The 18,731-nt window shown below is 36.2% G+C and overlaps 1 protein-coding gene across 9 annotated transcripts in view; it reads left to right on the top strand.

Annotated features, from left to right (window-relative positions):
* Nucleotides 1–15,729, top strand: part of LOC122843081 (myocyte-specific enhancer factor 2D homolog) — a 38,479-nt gene extending 22,750 nt beyond the window's left edge. For 2 of the 9 annotated variants that reach the window (XM_044137568.1, XM_044137567.1), the window contains exons 8-13: nucleotides 1,625–1,654; nucleotides 4,307–4,436; nucleotides 4,830–5,025; nucleotides 7,356–7,424; nucleotides 8,897–8,947; nucleotides 10,013–15,729. In XM_044137568.1, the coding sequence (XP_043993503.1) occupies nucleotides 1,625–1,654; nucleotides 4,307–4,436; nucleotides 4,830–5,025; nucleotides 7,356–7,424; nucleotides 8,897–8,947; nucleotides 10,013–10,427 (891 nt within the window). In that variant the 3' untranslated portion in view covers nucleotides 10,428–15,729. The remainder of the gene's footprint in view (nucleotides 1–1,624; nucleotides 1,655–4,306; nucleotides 4,437–4,829; nucleotides 5,026–7,355; nucleotides 7,425–8,896; nucleotides 8,948–10,012) is intronic. The other 7 variants (XM_044137570.1, XM_044137569.1, XM_044137574.1 and 4 more) reach the window with 4 other exon arrangements.
* The last annotated feature ends 3,002 nt before the right edge of the window (nucleotides 15,730–18,731 follow it).

Genomic DNA, 18,731 nt, shown 5'->3' with positions numbered 1-18,731 from the left:
CTCTTTTTTGGTTCATTTATTTTGAAGCGTTTATGAAATGGGAATGTCCAAATCTGCGTTTTAGTTCAAAATAAAATATATCAAATTAAAAGAAAAAACTTGTGTTCTACCTTATATTTTTCATTTTTTTCTGCCAAAGCAAAATGAACAATTTATACTATTCTTGAATTTCTGATTCAGGCCCACCCAAAATTGTTTTAAGAGCTGCAAATGGCCCTCAATCCACACTTTGGACACAATTTGTAAGATGTTATGGTAACATTTTATTTGAGGGGTGTGCATAAGATTGACAAAACAACTGCTATAAACATGAAGGAGTCTTTATGAATGTTTGACTGCTGTCATGAAGTGTCATTCTGTAAATCTGTAAACATTTTTAATGAGAAGTTGTTTAAAAGTCATTTCCAGAATGACACTTTGTGACAGCAGTCATAAACATCATGAAGAATCCTTCGTGTTTGTCTCATGTCAGTCTTATGTACGTCCCTTCAAATAAAATGTTACTCACAGTTGAAATTCAATGTTTTATAGACTTAATGAAAAGACACACACATTTTGTTTTCTGTCTTAAGTTAAATCAAACTAAGCTTTTCTTTTTTTAGGCCCGTTAGAATTACCAAAATTATTTATATTTGCTTAATGCCAGAAAACTTAGCAAGATACAATGTTGCTGTATTTTAGTTGTTCCTGTAGAAGTATTGATGGATGGAGATCACCTAATAGTGTATTGAAACTTTTCTTTTAGTTCATTTATATTGTTTTCATCTCATTGTGCTGTAAAGGTTAGAAAACTTATCTTGATGATGCCTGAAAAGTGGAAAAACTGTCAACATTTTCCAAGTTCCCATATCTTAGAAGACAAAACGATCCAGAAATCGTAATTTTGTTGCCAAAGTGCCCCAAACTATACAGGAGCTGGATTAATATCTCATCTCTGTTATTGATAAATCTGAATCTTTTTTATCCAGCTGTTTGATATTCAAAACTTTGACTGACGGGTTTAAAATATTTATCCAAAAACTTGTTTATTTCTCATCTTGTTTCTTCAGTGTCAGGATTTTGTTCAGATTTGTTTTACAATAATCAAGCTGCCTAGTTGAGATCATTTGAGTGAACATAAGTTTTAAAACAAACATCAGACACAACAAGAAAAAATTCTGTTCTAATACTTTAAAGATGAACAATCTAGGCAAACATTTTATAAAGGAATGAACCACGACTTCATTAGGCTTTAATAATTGCTTCAAGTATTTCAGTTTAATTGTAAAGATACGACAAAACTAGGTTATAATCTTTAGCCCAAACTATTATAACATTATTTACTGTAGATTCTCAGTTTTAGTGCGTTTCTTAAAGAAACCTTTGATGAATAATTTCAACTGTTTCCAAACATTTTATTGTCTTTACTTTGTTGCTACCTGTTGCAGTTTAGATCAGGTCTGAGAAAACTAAATGTTAGCTTAAAAGATTTCCAAAAATGTGGCTTTGTTTGGTGCTGCTCTCATTTTTATTGAACTTTTATTGAACAAACAAACCAATGAACTAGTATGAGTTCAGGCTTTGTTTTCATGGTTTTATTCAGTCCCTCCAGAGTTTTAACCCTCTCTGTTACAACTCCTTGCAGACAGAGGATGAGCTGGAATTGGTAAACGAGGTGATTCCCCCCCCTCACTCCCAAACACATACATCAGTCACTCGCATGAGTCGATGCCAGTCAGCTGTCGGCATGAGTGCAGGACTCTGCAGGAGTTTCTTCTTGTTTCAGTTTTGTTTTCACCAACATTTCTTTTGAGAGGATGTTCAGTTTGACTGACTGCATGTGGGTCAGGGTCCGTGGATGTTTTATTCCAGCATTTGTTTTTAGTTTCCAAAGATAATCTAGAGTTGAGCCCTCCACATTAATCTTGTTGACGGTGGAATATCTGAGTGCTTTCCTGCAGGTTTGAGCTGGATTCGCTTCATCGTACTGTATGGTGCTTATCTAAAGCATGGGTGTTGTTCTCACTTTGCGTTGTGGTGCGACGCGCCACTGAGCATGTTTCAGTGTTCACCGACGGTCTCACACACTCATTTCCACTATCCGACACAACGTTTGAGATTTTTAATAACTTCTTTGAATTACATTAAAGGCATTTAACAAAAAAAAAAAAAGTCCAAATTTGAGCTTTCATGGCCAACTGCCGGTCGTGAAACACAAAGCATGTAACTTTAGATGATCTTTAGAGATGAATAAAAAACTTAAAATACCTTTAGGATGGAAAGTAGTTATAATATCAGTCCTAAATAGGATTTAGTTGTCTGCTTACGTCAACTGGCAATAATCAGGCTTGAAATGATCTTTAATTGCTAGTTTTTAGTTGCACTTTGTTTCATATTTTGCACCTGATAAATGCAGAAAAGTTAGAAATTCAGATACCAGATATTGTAATAGTAATCAATTATTCAATCAATTGTTCTGATGATTAATTGATTAATCAGATTTAAAAATAGCCACATTTTGCAGATGTTTCATTTAGCTTTTTTCGCACAATATTAGAAATACCTTAAAAGATTCAAATAAACAAATACTTCAGTTTCTTTTATAAATCATCCTTTACATAATTTGAACTGTAGGTCTTCTGGGTAAAACATATTTTTTTTATCTTGAATGTAAAATGTATATGTTTTTTTGTACAGTTTTGCTTTAATTATTTCTCTGATGCCTTAATGACCCTTTTTAAGTGATTACCAAATTACATATTTAGTAATTGAGCTTCAATAACTAAATAAGTATTTAGCAATTATAACTAAATAAGTTGACAAGTTTTTCTAAAAATAATCACAATTAATTGTTTCATCCCTTGAATATAAAGTGTAAAAAACAATATAGTTGTAAAAAAAAAAAAAAGCACTTTTCAGAGCCTATTAAGTATATTAAAACAATATATTGTAGAAATTTAACTTTTTCCACAATATGTTGCTAAGCTGTGGAAAACTGAACCTTTTCAGTTATTAAGTTATTAGTTATTAGTTATTAAGATAAATGTGTTTTCAGAGGAGTAATGGCTGCTTCTGGTGGCTGATCTCTTCCCTCTTCAACAATTCGTCTTAAAGTCGACAGGCAAGATTCTCTTTTTCTGGAAGATGGTGATTAATTTTCATCACTTTCCCTCTGCTGGCGCTCTCGCTCTTCTTTCTCACAAAGGAAGATAATTAAATCTTTCTCCTCTTTGAGGTCTGTCTCTGCTCCTTTTGTACGTTTAGTGTAATTCGAAACTCTTGATGAATGGTTCTTTTCACACATGAAGGTAATTCCAGGGGAAATCCACAAAATCTTTTGCCTTTTATAGCAAGACGATTTATATGCGGAAGTGTTAAAAAACGAGCTCCAGTTGCCTTTTTCTCCAAGGTAAATTTTAGTTTTTTCCGACCAGTTTGGGAGCAGAAGATTTAGACATAAATCATGTGATTTTGATGATGTTCCTCAAGATTTAGTTTTAAAATGAATGTGTAGAAATTTATTGTAATGGATGGAATATTTCAAAGTTTATTTTCTCTTTACCTTCATTGAAAATTCAAGAGGTAAGCAGAGCAATAAATATGATCTTAGGGGCTAATTAGTTATGAGGCCTAATAGCGATTCCTTGAGCATAAAGTAACTGATTTACACACAGAGTGGATTAAAACTTCTCACAGCTAAGCAAGCAGAGTGTGGTGGAATCAACTAGCTGACTCTTTGGTTACCTAGCAACTCACTCATTCTTTGGTAACCTAGCAACAACAAGTTGAGTAACTGACAGCAGCAGCAGTTTAAGGTTTTTCCACTGTGCCTCATCACTGCTTAAAAATAAGAAACAATGGCGTTTTGTGAAAACTGTGGATAAAAGAGGAAAGCTCACACTACCAGTTTGACAGTATTTCAGATGTTTAAAACAAATCAATAACTATTGATATCAATTTATATAGCCATCATTACTATATTTACATCATGAACTAGTTTAGTTATTTTAATGTTACACAGTAATAAGATTCAGGACAGATGTTACCAACGACCGGTCAGTTTTTTTTTTTGTAACCAACAGCTGAATAAATTGCCTTTGATGTAATTCTCTTATCCAAACCAAGGAGTTTATTTTTGATGCATGTCATCAAGAACGCACTGAGAGGTTTCCTCGGTGTGGAACATCGTTCTGAGTCCAGCCATGTGTGCATCTGTCACTCCCAGCATGTCCGAATAAAACAAACAAAAAAAAAGTTCTGAATCGGGTCGGCAGAGGAAGCTGTTCCGTGTTTGCATCGTTTCTGATGTTGCTTCACTCTTTGGCAGAACGCCCAGCGGCTGGCGGCCGGAGCCCAGGTGGCACAAACCCTCACCACACCTGTGGTGTCTGTAGCCACACCGAGCCTCCTGGCACAGGGTCTGCCCTTCTCCGCCATACCCACAGCGTACAACACAGGTGAGGCAAAAACTGCAGTCAAAGGTGGAGGGATTGTGTAAATAAATATTATTATTTCTGATTTTATATGATCCATCATTTCCATTGATTATAGCTCAAATCCCTGTTTATACCGGCAAACTTTTCTGAGACAGTTTGGCTCCTGATGTTATGACATAACTTATGACCAACTTCCTGCTGGTAGATTCAATTTTTCAGACAACATTTCTGTCCAAAATTATTTGCAATCATCCGTCATGAGAGTGTCAAGGCAGGTATTGATTGATGAATAGATTACACAACAAAAACTAAAACTGTTTAAGTGTGAACCGGTGAAATGATCTGCACCTGTTTGTATCACCTGAACATAAACAGAAGTTTAAATCCGCATTTAAATCCTGCATCTTCCATCAGAGTACCAGCTGACCAGTGCGGACATCACTGCTTTACACGCTCTCGCGTCACCAGGCGGCTTGTTGCCGACCACCGTGTCCACATGGCAACAACAGCAGGCCGTCTCCCAGCAACAACAATCCCAACAGCAGCAACAGCAGCAGCAGCAGCAGCAGCAGCAGCAGCAGCTTAACCTTGCATCACTCAGCAACTTGGTGTAAGTCTCCTGATTTTGTTTTTCCTCTGCAGATGTGTAGGAAATGTTTGTAACATCCTCATGTAACAGCTCAGTGTTCTGATAACAGCTGGCATACTGACCCTAACAGTTGCTTGCATTATATGCATACCATGACCTCCAATGCAAGCAACTTGCATCCTTTTTAGTGACCTGGTTTGCATGTCACCATTGTCATCACATCGGTCTGAATAGTTTCCTGTGGCTTTTATTAAACCATCATTTGTGAGCAGGGGGTAGCAGGTCGGCTTTGCCACTTTTCCAGAAGGTATTATAATAATAAAGATGTGATTTGATGATATTTTGTTTGTTAGAACAACAGTTTGACTAGAACAAGGGTGTTAAACTCATTTTCGTCTTGAAAATGAGTTTGATAAAGAATCAAGATAAAGAATATTCTCAAAGAGCCGGTTGTGCCAGGATGTATTGATAAAACCAATAAATAAACTTAAAATATTAACAAATAGCTGTCTCTGCATTTTATAAATGGTACTTAAAATTAATTATTGAACATCTTTTCACATTGTTCAGTGCCTCCAGAATTTTGCGATTGTTTTTGTGATTTTTGTTTTGTTTTTTGCAATCAAAGTCACTAATTTTATGGTGCTAATTTAGAAATATTTCCAAAAATATTTTTGCAATATTTACACAAATGTTTTTCACAAATTTGCAATAAACATACAGTTATGCATCAGCATGAAAAAAATGCTTGGATTTGTTGATTTGATGTGAATTTCCACAATCATGTAATCACAGCAACTGGAAGGACTGATTGATGTAATTTAGCATCTGGAGTCAAGAGGGCCACGTGGAAAGCAATGGTGGGCCACGTTTGGCCCCCGGACCTTGAGTTTGACACACTAGAAGATGTTTGTTCACAGAAATACAGTTTAGAAATAGAGATTGTGGCTTTATATGTAGAACTGGACAAGGATCTATTTCTTTAAAGTTTTCTTTGCAGGAAATTAAAAACTCATCTGAAAGTTTTTAATTTCAAACAGAGCAGCTAACAGTTTGAACTGTCAGGAGTCTTCTTGTGGCTCCAAGGCGACTTTCACACAACGCCACACATTTATTGTCTTTTAAAGTTTATCTTTAGGAAACATCCAGAGAGAACGTGCATTAAATATAACGAGCTAAAGTCTCTGTACTTCCTGTTTGTGTCAGCAGGAACTGCGAGTGAAACTTATACTGTTCAACAGTTGACAATAAGAAAAATACATTTCGTCATTATAGTTAAAAAGTAGTTAAAATGCCTGTAGGTTAAGTGGATTTTAGTAATACTTTTGAAATTAAGGTGCTTTAAAGCTACATAAGAAATCTTTTATATATAAACATGTTACTTGTGAAGTTCTGAATTTCTTTGAAGAATTTGAATTAATATGAGTTATAACAACTTTTAATTTCCCTTTGAGATCAATACAATATTTTTTAAATTGATTTTAACTTATATTATATGAGATACAACTCTGAAAATAAATAAGAGACCGCTTAAAATTACCATTTTCCCAGATTTGACTCTTTATAGGTTTATGTTTGAGTAAAATGAACATTGTTCTGTTATTCTATGACTTACTGACAAAATGCCTCTGAAATTCCAAGCAAAAAAATTTTGTATTTATTTGCAGAAAATGAGAAATGGTCAAAATAACAAAACAGATGCAGCACTTTCAGACCTCAAATAATGCAAATAAAACAAGTTCATATTCATTTAGAAACAACAAAACTAATGTTCAGAAATCAATATTTGGTGGAACAACCAGGAGGTTTACAATGGGGTTCGGTGCAGTGGACTCTTCATGGTTTCCAGAACTTTTAAGTGTAGTTGGTCAAACATAATTGTAAAAAAATCTGCACTCCTTATTGAGGAGGTAAATATGATTTGCTCTAAATTTTGCCATTAATTTGTGAGAGGACTCAATTAAAATTGGAACTTTTTGATAAAATAATTACTACAGCAGCTCAGGAATAATTACATTTATTTAATTTACTTAATTACTCAAAGTAGTACTAAATAATTTTATACAGAAATAGAAATGTAGTGTTTTTAAATAGCGTATCAATAATGATCTGTAAAGTTTTGAGCCTCTACTCAACCGATACGTTTTGTGAAATTGTTGTATCCATGTTCAGTCAGGATTACAATAATTAGATCAGATTAAAGTTTTCACTTTTTTTCCCTTCACAGAATCAAACAGTTTCCAGTTTTTTTCCTCCTTTGGGTTTAAAATATGGGTGACTAAATGTCTCTGAGTGATTTCGGGTTTTGGTCTGGCAGATCCTTGAAGTGTGTCCTCTCCTCTCCTCCACAGCATGTGGGGCGTGGACAAACAGAGCAGCGAGCTGTCTAGCCAAGTGTCCAGTCTGGCTGCCAATCTGAGGTGAACAGCCACCACTAGTGTGTGTGAAATGTCATGACTTTGTCTGTCAGCCGGGGATTTGGGAGGCTCACTTTGTATCTGGACGGATCCTGCCTCTAAATTCAAACGGGGCAAAAAAAAAATCATTTTAAGATGAGAAAATTAAACGGGTTTCATTTATTTTCATTTGAAATTTGCAAAAGTTGAAGGTTTTCACATTTTGCCAAATTACACTTCAATACATGGTGGTGGCAGCATCATGCTGTGAGGATACATAAGCAGAGACAGGGTGACTGGAGTAGGCGTGGGCATTTATTGTATCGTTTATAATTTATTGTGAATATTTTCTCTGAATTATTTTGACTTATTATCTCGATAAATTTCAATTAGTTATTTTTTTTTTAAAAACATAAATAAATATCAGTAAATTTGAAAATATGATTAAATGCACTTACTGTGTGCAGTTTAGTGATATAAATCACATTTTTTAAGTAAGTGGCGTCACAAAGTAGTGTTTCTCAAACAGGAATGTTCTTAAAGAGCAGTATTTGTGTTTATGGCGCGATGAATGCTTTTCCATGCAGTCATGCAGTCGCCTACGACTGAATGCAGCCAATAATTGACCAAAGGTTGTCAATAACATGTTAAAGGCTTACTATTGTAAATTAGTGGTGTCCAAACTGTGGCCCGAGGGCCATTTTATGGCCTTCTGGAGGATTTTGGGCGGAAATTTTTACATAAATACCCTCTTCTTAAAAGAATATTAGGTAGAAAAAGTAAATTTCCATTTACAAACATCAACCGAATTTTTCTCCAAAGCAAATCTTACTTCTAAAATAAGAAAACAATCAAACCTAAAAATATAGAAACTCTGAGCCTGCCTGAAAACCAAATTATGTCATTCTTTTTTAATGTTTTTTTATCCAGTTAGGACTGAAACAATTAATCGGATTAATTGTGATTGATCGTTTATTGAAGTAATCGATTAATTGTTAACTGGAGCATACAGACCGAAAAAGATGCCATTTGGTGAAAAACCCCCAACATATTCAGTAATTAAACCAAAACTGTACAAAAAATATTTATATTTCCATTTAATATTAAAACACTTTTAACCAGAACTCAAGTGGAATAGTTCAGAATTACTAAAGGAGTGCTATGTTATTATAAAATGTTTATTTTCTTATTTGAAGGTTTATTTTTATCTCTGTGTATTTCTAATATTGTATGAAAAACGATTAAGTGATTAAGTGAAAATTCTAAAAAAATATATAAACAAAACAAAAAGTTTGGATAGCCCTGATGTAAATATTGCATCCAGAAAACCCAGCACATGTTCGATCTTCTTATTTTGTCTTCTTCGAACTCAGACCTGTTTGCTCAGAGAAACAGCGTCACTGCGGTGAATCCAAACTTGCCTGCCTTAATGTCTCACTCTTTTCTCCACCTGTCCCTTTCGGTTTGGGCTCCAACATGTTGTTTTCTCCCCACAGCGTTGGCTCTCCGTCCAACCTGCTCTTGGGTAGAGATGAGTGGTTGGGCCGGTACTGTATCACACTTCCTACTTCCTGTGTGTCTTGTGACTTGCTTTTTGGCTGCTGCTCCCCTCCCCTCTCTTTAAGCATGCCTGCTGTCAAACAGGAAAGCGGTGTAGCCGTGGTTTCCACCCTGCTTTCTAACCAGATTATTATTTTCTTCACATCCTTGCTGACTCACTGCGAACCACCCCGTCACACACCGATCATTTCATGCTTCTGTTGGTGGTTTGGGAGCTGCTGTTGGGGACGTTACTTTGCTTTTGAAGGCTCAAAGATGGCCGCCGGTGAATAACTGAGTGTGGCTTTTCCTTGTTGGTGGCGTTCTGTAATGTTCTGTCCCGACACAAATGGTCTTCTGGGGATCTAATCGTTTGCTTTTTGTCACGTTGCTAATTACTGTTACAGCGCCTTACAAAAGTATTCACACCCTTTGAGGTTTTTCATGTTTTTGTCATTTTACAACCATAAATGTTGAGAGATTTTATTGCAGGAAAAGCCTGGAAAATAATCGAAAATTCACTACGAATAGAAAAAAATATATACGTTCTTGTACCTTATTTCTTTCCTTTCTCGTCTTACTTTTTCTCTTTGACTTTCTTCCTCTCCTCTATTCTAGTTTGTTCCTCATCATTTAAAATACTTTTTGCCAGACATTATAAATAAATTTACAGTTTGTTGTGCAAATTAAACACTGTGGATTGGGAACTCTGGGAAGTTAGGTACTAAAAAACTGGAGTTTTTACATAAGAATGTACAAGAATCCTGTTGTTGTGATGTGATGGATCAACATGTTGCCGTTTGTAGCTGAAGTTGAAGGAAAATGATGCATGATTTATTGTTTTAATTAAAAAAACAAACCAACTTTAACTTTTCACTTCAGTTATTTGCTCCTTTGTTTTGCTCCATCTCATGAAACTCAATAAAACATTGAAGCCTGTGGTTGTAAACTGACCTAATCTGGAAAAGCTAAAAGATTGCAGAATGATTTTTATCATGAGGGATGGTCAGTGGTTTCGTTTTTGCTCCGCCTCTCATCCTCCATCTTGTTTTCTTCCCTCTGACCCGTTTCAGGCCGGCAACCCACATACCTCAAGGCGCCATGCTGACCGTCAACACCAGCTCCAGCGTGAGCATCAAGTCGGAGCCGGTCTCGCCCGGCCGGGACCGGAGCACCCCGTGTCCTCCCCCCGCGCCGCCTCCGTCCACCACGCCGTCCTCCACGTCCGGAGGCGCCATCTTGACGGCGCCGCCTCAGTACCCCAGCTCGCTGCTCTGCCTGGAGCCGCCGACGGGCCGCTCGCCCGCAGACAGCGTCAGCAGCAACGCCAGCTCCTTCGAGGGCAGCGACCGCGACGACGCCAGCGCCGGCGGTGGCGGTGGTACCGGAGGCGGAGGCGGCGCCACCGAGCTCCTCAGGGTGTCGAACGAACCGGATCAGGATGGAGGAAACGTAAAACGCATGAGATTGGACGCCTGGGTCACATAGAAGTCGCCTCTCGTCGCCCAGAGGAAGTTCTGACTTGTAAACACTTACCTTCATTATTAGCCCCCCACGACCCCGTGACCCCACCACTCCACTGCCATGTGACACTATCACCACACGTCTGCACCTGTCCTGCATTACACGCCGCCATCTTGAACTCACAGGGCTTCGCCAAAGACTGGTTTGGATGTCTGAGCTCAGCTGGATTCGGGTTTTCAAGGCCTTGAACGTATTTCTGTCGTGATTTCTGAGGCGTTTGACCTTTTTTTATGCAATTCGACGCAACCACAGAACATTTTTCACGTGGTTTCTCAGCGACCTTCTTCTACTCACGCGGAAGCGCGTGGATCGGTGGCTCCTCGGCGTTACGATTCGCCTGCTGCATGACCTGTCACTTCCTGCTCCTGCAATCCCGCGGCGTTTTGATCGCGTGCTGTCCATTTTCCCCCCGTGATTTCGCCTGGAGACGTTTGAAGGCTGCTGGGAAATGTTTGACTGGACGCTTTAGGTACGGGGTTCCTCCACTGCCTGGAAAAGTCTGGAATTTGACTTCAGAATTTTCCAGGTCTGGAAAAACAAGAGCTTGGAAAAAAATGTGCATTTATCCTTCATGTTTCCAACTCTGTAGTCTTTCTTTATTTGTGTCCTACTTCCTTTCCTAGTGTCCTTCTGTTTATTGTCCTCTCATTTTTGTCCTTCTTTCCTTCCTAATTTCCCCCCATCCTTGTCTCCTACTTTCCTTTTGTACTTTTCCTCATTTCTAGAGTCCTACTTCATTTTCAACTTTTCTTTCCTTGTCCCCTATTTTCCTTTCCTATTGTTTCCCCCTCACTTGTGTCCTACTTCCTCTCCTAATGTCCCTGCTCCCTAGAGTCCTACTTCCTTTTCTACCATCCATCCTCTTTGTCTCCTATTTTCCTTTGCTAGTGTTTGTCCCCTCCTTTGTGTCCCATTTCCTCTCCTACTATCTCTCCTCCATAGAGTCCTATTACCTTTTCTACAATCCATCCTTCCTTGCTTTCTTCTTCCTTTCCTATTGTCTTTCCTTCTTTATATCCTTCCTTCTGGACATTCCTTCATTGTGTCCTACCTCCCTTCCAAGTGTCCTTCTTTCCTATCATCCTTGTGTCCTTTTCTTTTGTTCAAGTTACTCTCTGTCCTCCCTTCTTTCCACCTTTCCTTCCTTATTTAAATCCCTCCGTCAGTAGAAATGTCTCCCTCAGATAAATTTAATATCGATGCTCGATATGAAAATTTGGGCCGATATCCGATATCAATAGTGCTGTTTTGGCCGATAACCGATATATATATATTGGTTATTTCATTTATCGGGCCGATACGATAGAGTCCAAAGAACTGGGAGTTCTGGTCTGGGATTTTTCCATGGAGATGTGAAGGAACCCCGTTTGTAGGAAGAGCCTCCAGAAACGGGGCGGAGTCGAGCGCCAGCGTGCCAACGTCGGCTCTTCTTCTTCTTCAGAACAAAACCAGACGCCAAACGTCTCCCTCGGTGTGGAGACGCAGCAGACTTTGGGAGCTCCTCCATCCATAGGAACTTTAACGAGCCTCTTTTAGTTTTCTTTAGTATTTGGTTCTTCGGAGTCCAAGTGTTCTTTATCTGTTGGTATTTTAAACATGTTTCGCAGGTCCGTTAGTCGTCCAGAGGTAGAAATTCAGACTTTGTATTAAAAAAAAACATAATAAAAAAAAATAGGAAGAAAAAAAAAATTCACTCCTTATACAAAAGCTTTGATGTCCTCTTTAGCTCTCTATATCCCTCCATAGCCGTGTTTGGAAAAGTGAAAGGAAAAAAGACTTTTTCTATATTTCTACCGCTTCGAGTCGGCGACAAAGTGAAATAGCTTTTTGGCTTCAACCACGTGTCTGTACATAATGAGTATATTTGCATAGACTTTGCTAGGTATCCCTAAAAACAAGCAATGTGTTGATTCTCAGTGGATCTGTCCGCATATATGAGTGTGACTTTGATATGTTTCTGGAGCCGCGGTGCAGGGGGCGGGGCTAGTTTCAGTAATCCTCCATTTTCTTCTAGTGTTGATGGCGTGCGCACTTTGTCTCACAGAGGCCTGCTTGGTTGTGGTGTCATCATTACTCTCCTGCCACACATCTTTAAAAACCCACAAATGAAGGTAAATCGTACACCGTGATGTAAACTCTTTATTACTATTCTTGTTAGGATTATCATTATTATTATTATTATTATTATTATTAGGACACTGCCATTCACTTATATTGTAGCGATGGAGATGAAATACACTTTGAATTGAGTGTACCATGTAAAAATGTTTTCCACTTTAAGCAGTCACAGATGATGCTGGCTTTCCTCTTTGCAGATTGGTTTCAAGTTTTCTGTTTTTCTGTCATTTCAAGTGTGAGCCCAGGAGGAGTAGAAAGCTTGCTGACGAACCTGTTATATTTTCATCTGTCCCGACAAGGAATTAAGATGTTAATATTTCACCTAAAATCAGGTTGGAGCTCTGGACTTTAAGAAATATTTGATACGCAGCTTCTTTGTTGTGGTTTCGGATCAGATCAGATACTCCAAAGATGCATAAATTAGGCTTTTTCTGTTCTGAAGAAAACCAGGGCTGAAACGATTAATCACATTAATCTGATGAATAGATCATTGGAACAATCGTCAACCTATTTAGTAACTGATTGATAATTAACAGGAGTTTATAAATTCAAAAGGAAAAGTGTTTTTTGCTGAAAGAAAGATACAGTCAGAGCAGAAAACTGCAAAAACATGAACATTTAAAAAAAAAAAAAAAAAAGCTAAAGGAATGCTGTTATTTCACTTCAGGTAATCACATGTTTTACTTTTTTTTTTAAATGTAATTATTTATTTGAGTCTTTTACAATACTTCTAATATTTAATTATTATTTTTTTTAAAAGGCTGAAGTGGTGAAGAATGTCTACATTCTTCCACCTGATTAATTGTCAAAATAATTGATTAATCACCAGAATATTTGATGAATCGAAACAATCGTTAGCTGCAGCTCTAAATAAAATCTGTCATTTTCAAACAGAAAATATCCTAATTTATGCATCAAGCATGTGTCTCTGATTTTTATCAAATAAGAAAAGCAGCATAAACTTGTTAAATGGTGAGAATCTTTACTTTGAATGCACTTAATGAATAAGAGGTCAGGATTTGACCTGCTAATCAAAGGAAAAAACTGGACAATTCCAGCCTCTGGTTTGCTGATTTAGCACTAGACTATTGATTTTTACTCAATGCTTTTATTATAAAGTAACCCATTGAATACATAATGAACTCAAGTCTTACCATTTCTCTTTAATTTTCTTTTTGAGCTGCAATAAAAGAAAAAAGGAGCAGCACAAGGCAAGCTGTGTTGCTCAGTAATCATCTTATATTATTAATTAACATATCAGATATCCATCTGATAATTGATCCACGTTTGCATCCAACTGACGATAATTTTCTGCAATAATCAGAAAATTGCTTCTGATTTTGTTTGTGCTGTGAATTAGAATTTCTCGACAGGATGCAACAAATATAATTATCCACATTTAACTGAGATTTACATTTATTCGAATCTCAGTTAAGATAAAAATAGAAAGTAAATTATCACCAGTGTACTTCATAATTACTGGCACCCCTGATAATGATGCCTTAAAAAACTAGTTCTAGTTTAACAATGGACTCTGACAGAAGAGGCCCGCAGCATCACAGATCCTCTAAAGTCTGTTTTTATGTCAGATTGAAATTCTGATCCTGCTGGGGTTTTTCAATTTAATTCAAATTCAAAAGCACTTCATTGATACCCAGTGGAAATTAAATAAAATTTAATTAATCTGACCAAAGAAGCGAGCCCCAGGATGTTTACGTTTGTGATAGTAGGAAATAAAATGACTTTTTTCCAAACTTTCAGCATATAAACACATTTTAATGTGGACTTTTTTGATTGTAATTACTCCTTCTAACAGCAAACTTGTTTGAAGTTTTAACTTTAATTGTTTCTCTGACTTTAGTTAAGAGTAAGTTGAGGAGAGTAGCTAATTTCTTTAGCGTTTTTCTAGCTGTGCATGAATGTCGTTTTAAGGAGTTTCTAAGTAAAGTCGGCCTGTTATGATTAAATGCTCTCCAAAGTTTGAAGCTGCTGCAGCAATAAGTCATTTTTCACACATCTTTAGCGGGGGTGCTAGTAGATGTGAAGACGCTGGAAGTCGTAATCGGTGTGAAACGAGTTCGTGACTCTGAAAGCCCAACACAACCGCTAACAACCAGTTAGGAACAACAGCATAAATTTATTTATTTTTCTGTTTTTAGCACCTCATCTGGCTTCAGAAGCCCCCCAAACCCCCATGCTCTTCATTTTTGTAGGATTTTTGACAAATAGACAAAAGCTTTTCAGACTTTCCCCTCTGAACTCTGATTCTCTGCTGGTGGGCGCTGACATTTCGCCGATTTTTCTCCTTTTTTTCTCTCAGACATGCAAAGAAAGGTTGCAGTGTAGAGACAATCTATATGAGGAAAACTGCACCCCTGTTACCTGTTGTGTATAATGTTTTTCAGAAACTCACTATTTTTGGATTAATTTGTGCTGGTGACAGTTCAGACGTCTGTTTATTATGATGATGATATTCTGGAGCTTTTATTTTATGGCTATATTTTTGTGTAGGATAGCTGTTTTCGTTCCACCTCTTTTTAATCTTCCTTATCATAAACATACAGTACTGGTTTCCTTTTCTTGTTTTGAAACAACTTGCTGAAAATTGCACGATCAGTTCTTGTGGTATTAGCAAATGCAACGAAGGAAATACCAGTTAAATGCTGCAGTTTTAATTAAGATATATAGAATATATTTATAAAACGGGAAACAGAAATTAGTCATTCATGGAATAAAAAACAAAACATGTAAATGCATGGGACACAGGTAACAGCTAAGCTTATGTTACGTACAGTAATGATAAGGACATGCATCATAAATGAGTTAAAACAGCTCAGAATAATGTAGCATATGAAATACTAAAGATGAAATTTATAGCTAATATATTGTGTCGAGCTGGTCTGCTTTGGGTTTTATTGTAAAGAAGATATTTCTTTTTTTTGTTGTTCTCTTTGTTCTTGAGAATGATATACAGTTTGTGTATATTTTCATATACAAAGTATGCACTGATATGTTATTAAAATTCTATACCGCTTTTACAAAAAAAGTGTTTGTTGTACCAAAGTATCCAAGTCCCTTGAAACCTTTATCCTTTTTGCGTATGTTTTACCGTATTTTATATATTAAATAGACAAACTGAGTGAAATGACACCGGATCTGTGGGTTTTATTTTCTGGTCTCGGTAGAAAGTGTTGCAGCGCTTTTATCTTGGGCTTATCTTGTGTTTCACGGTTTTGGTGAGAACTGCGCCGCTAAATTTAGCTGGTTTCTCGTGACCTTGTTCGGCTCTCGGGAGCAACAACAGAAACTGTGGTGCTGAAAGATGCTGCTCATTAAGTTTTTGTCTAGCACAAAGTGCAGAAATATAAATCCAGGGTTTCTACGCTGAATTATTTCCAGATCTGGATTAATCTAGGAAAAGAAACTAATTGGATTTCCAAACTTTATTCCCTCACCTACAACTACAATTCAGGAACAAATTAGGACAAAGCTGGGATTTTTAAATCAAAATCTACTCACAAAAATGTTAAATGCAATACAAAGTGATCATCTAGTCTGGGATTTTCACTTTCCTCTTGTTGTCATGGTAACTAAGGCCACGTCTACTCACTGGCTTAAACTCTAAAGTTCAACCTGGTGCACCCAAGTCTGCGTTTGTATCTACTGTATAAAAACTTTGTTACAAACGTCAGGTGTTTTCAAATGAAGACTGACCTAAATCCTGTTTTTATTTTTCAGTGTTCTTCAATGCAATAATATACAAACTGTACACTTTTCATTTAATAAGGAAAAAAACATTTGAAGTTTTGGATCTACAATCCTGTTTCTACAAAAACAATTTGATTATTTCTTTCATGAAAATAGTTCATGCTTAATTTATTGTTGAGTATGTAGACATGTCTTCTTTGCAGAAGAAGACTGCATGGCTTTCTACTGGCGGCGGTTGGTCATTCATCCAGCAGGCTGCCGAGTTTTTGAGTTAAAAATGTTTAAAATCGACAGGAAATGTGAAAATATCACTTGATAATTATGTGTTATTGAAAGACTGGAAAATTAACACCCAAACACCAACTAAAAAGTCTTAAAAAATGCAAACATTTTTAGAAACTTAAAAAAAAAAAAGTTATGCTTAGCCTGGCGGGGGCACAAGTAAAGCCTGGTGGCCCGCCAGGCTTATAATACACTGGAGGAAACCCTGACAGGATTTTCTGGGCTAGCCAGCATTTTTTAAGAGGATGATAGGCCCCTTGTGCCCCCCTCTTAGGGTTGCCACTGGTTTTATTTTATTTTCTCACATAAACTATTTTAAATTGACTGAATTTCCTATAATAAGAAAATTTTTTCCAACTAAATTAGTTTTTTCCTGCTCTTAAGGGTGTTTTTGCACAAAAAAAAAGTCTGCTCAAGTTAAATTTAGGTTGTCTGGTTTAGCGATACCATGGACGCCCATACATGGGCGTCTACCTGTTTCCTGTAAGTTTTGCCCCTAAAAAATTTAAATATAAACATTTCTTCACCTCCAAATTATTGATTAACAACACCAGACGGGCCAAGTTCTCAAAAATATTACTCCCACTCATGAATACATTATGTGGACCTAAAATGGTGTTTGGCATTTTAATATTAATAAACATTCGCTTGAGTTACATAAAAGTTTTAGTGGTCGAGTTAAAGAGGCCAGCAGGGCTTCTGTTTACCAGAGTTGTTTTTCTATAACATGTTTAATCATCGGAGTGCGACTGTTGAGAGTTTATTGGAGTTGAGTCTCAAGTCATGACTTGTCTTACTATGGAAAAACATGAAGGGAGATGCTAAAAACACGCACAACCCCGATAAGAGACAGAAAAAAAGGTTACACTGAAATAAGACATTTTGTATTTTTTCATAATCAATTAATACCAACTTTACTTAAATTGTGCTTAAAGTATTTAGATTTTTTAATTTTATAGACTAATTATACTACATAAATCAATGGGATTTATTTATATGGGGACATAAAATTTAATTTATGTTGCAATAATTGTGCATAGTTAGTTATAGTAGTGTCAACATGTTACATTTGCAAAATACTTTTACAGACTCAAAGATCTGAGTTACTGAGAAGAGCTAATTTTTTATTCCACATAAACATAAAAGACAAAGACATGAAGCACAACATGATAAAAAACTGAGTTCATATTTCAGCAGGTTAAAAATGGATGTCATTTCTAAACTTACCCTGATTTTGAGTCAATTTAACACCAAAAATATTGCAGAGTATTTTGTATTTTGCACAAAACAGATTACAGGTTGTTGGAGATAAATATTGATTTCCAGAGTTTATGTGTCATTTAGGATTGGCTACAGTGTTTTTAATCTGGAAACCATTGAAACTAAGTTTTTTGTTTTATTTTTTACATTAAATCTGTCTGTACAAGACAAGGCGATCCAATAACTAGCAATTTATTCTGGATTGTCGGCTTTTTGTATCATAAAACTTCACTGAACCGAATTACTGAATGAAATATTCTAGAAAAACAGACTAGTTTTATTACAACAGATTATGTTGTAAACAACAAGAAGCTTCGATCTGGGAAACAACGATTTAACTTTCATTTAATAATTTACATTAAAAACAGCAGCGTGGAAAAATAAAAACCGCATTCATTAAAAAACAGAAACATAACATTTTGTGAAAAATAAAAATGACCATAAAATACAGACAATTTTTAAATATATTTATATTTTGTGCTTTGAGGGATTGAGAGGAAATCTGTGAAAACAATTTATTTTATGAATCCAACTTGTTTTGCAAAACATTTAAACAGAAATAAAAACAACAAAAATACAAATTCAAAACTTCACTATTAAATGTAAAAACGTCAAAGGGAACAACTGTTATCGATTACCATAGAAACCACAGATTTACAATGATTTTATTCAATAAAGGATTAGAAATTTTGAAGTTTTTTTCTTTAATAGATAAACCAAATTGTTAGAATTTACACTGGACTATTCGATAAAACTTTACATTTCTCTCTTTTAAAATTAAACATTTCTCCCACTTGTTCTTTTCTAATTGAAGTTCATATTTTATGTTTTTATTCATCAAAACTGACATTTTTTCACCATCAAGTTTATTAAAAATTGAGTCATTAAATCCCGAGTTTT

This window comes from Gambusia affinis, linkage group LG14 (assembly GCF_019740435.1).
Source record: "Gambusia affinis linkage group LG14, SWU_Gaff_1.0, whole genome shotgun sequence".
Taxonomy (NCBI): Eukaryota; Metazoa; Chordata; class Actinopteri; order Cyprinodontiformes; family Poeciliidae; genus Gambusia; species Gambusia affinis.
The sequence above is the reverse complement of the archived record's forward strand: the minus strand, read 5'-3'. Positions and strand labels throughout refer to the sequence as shown.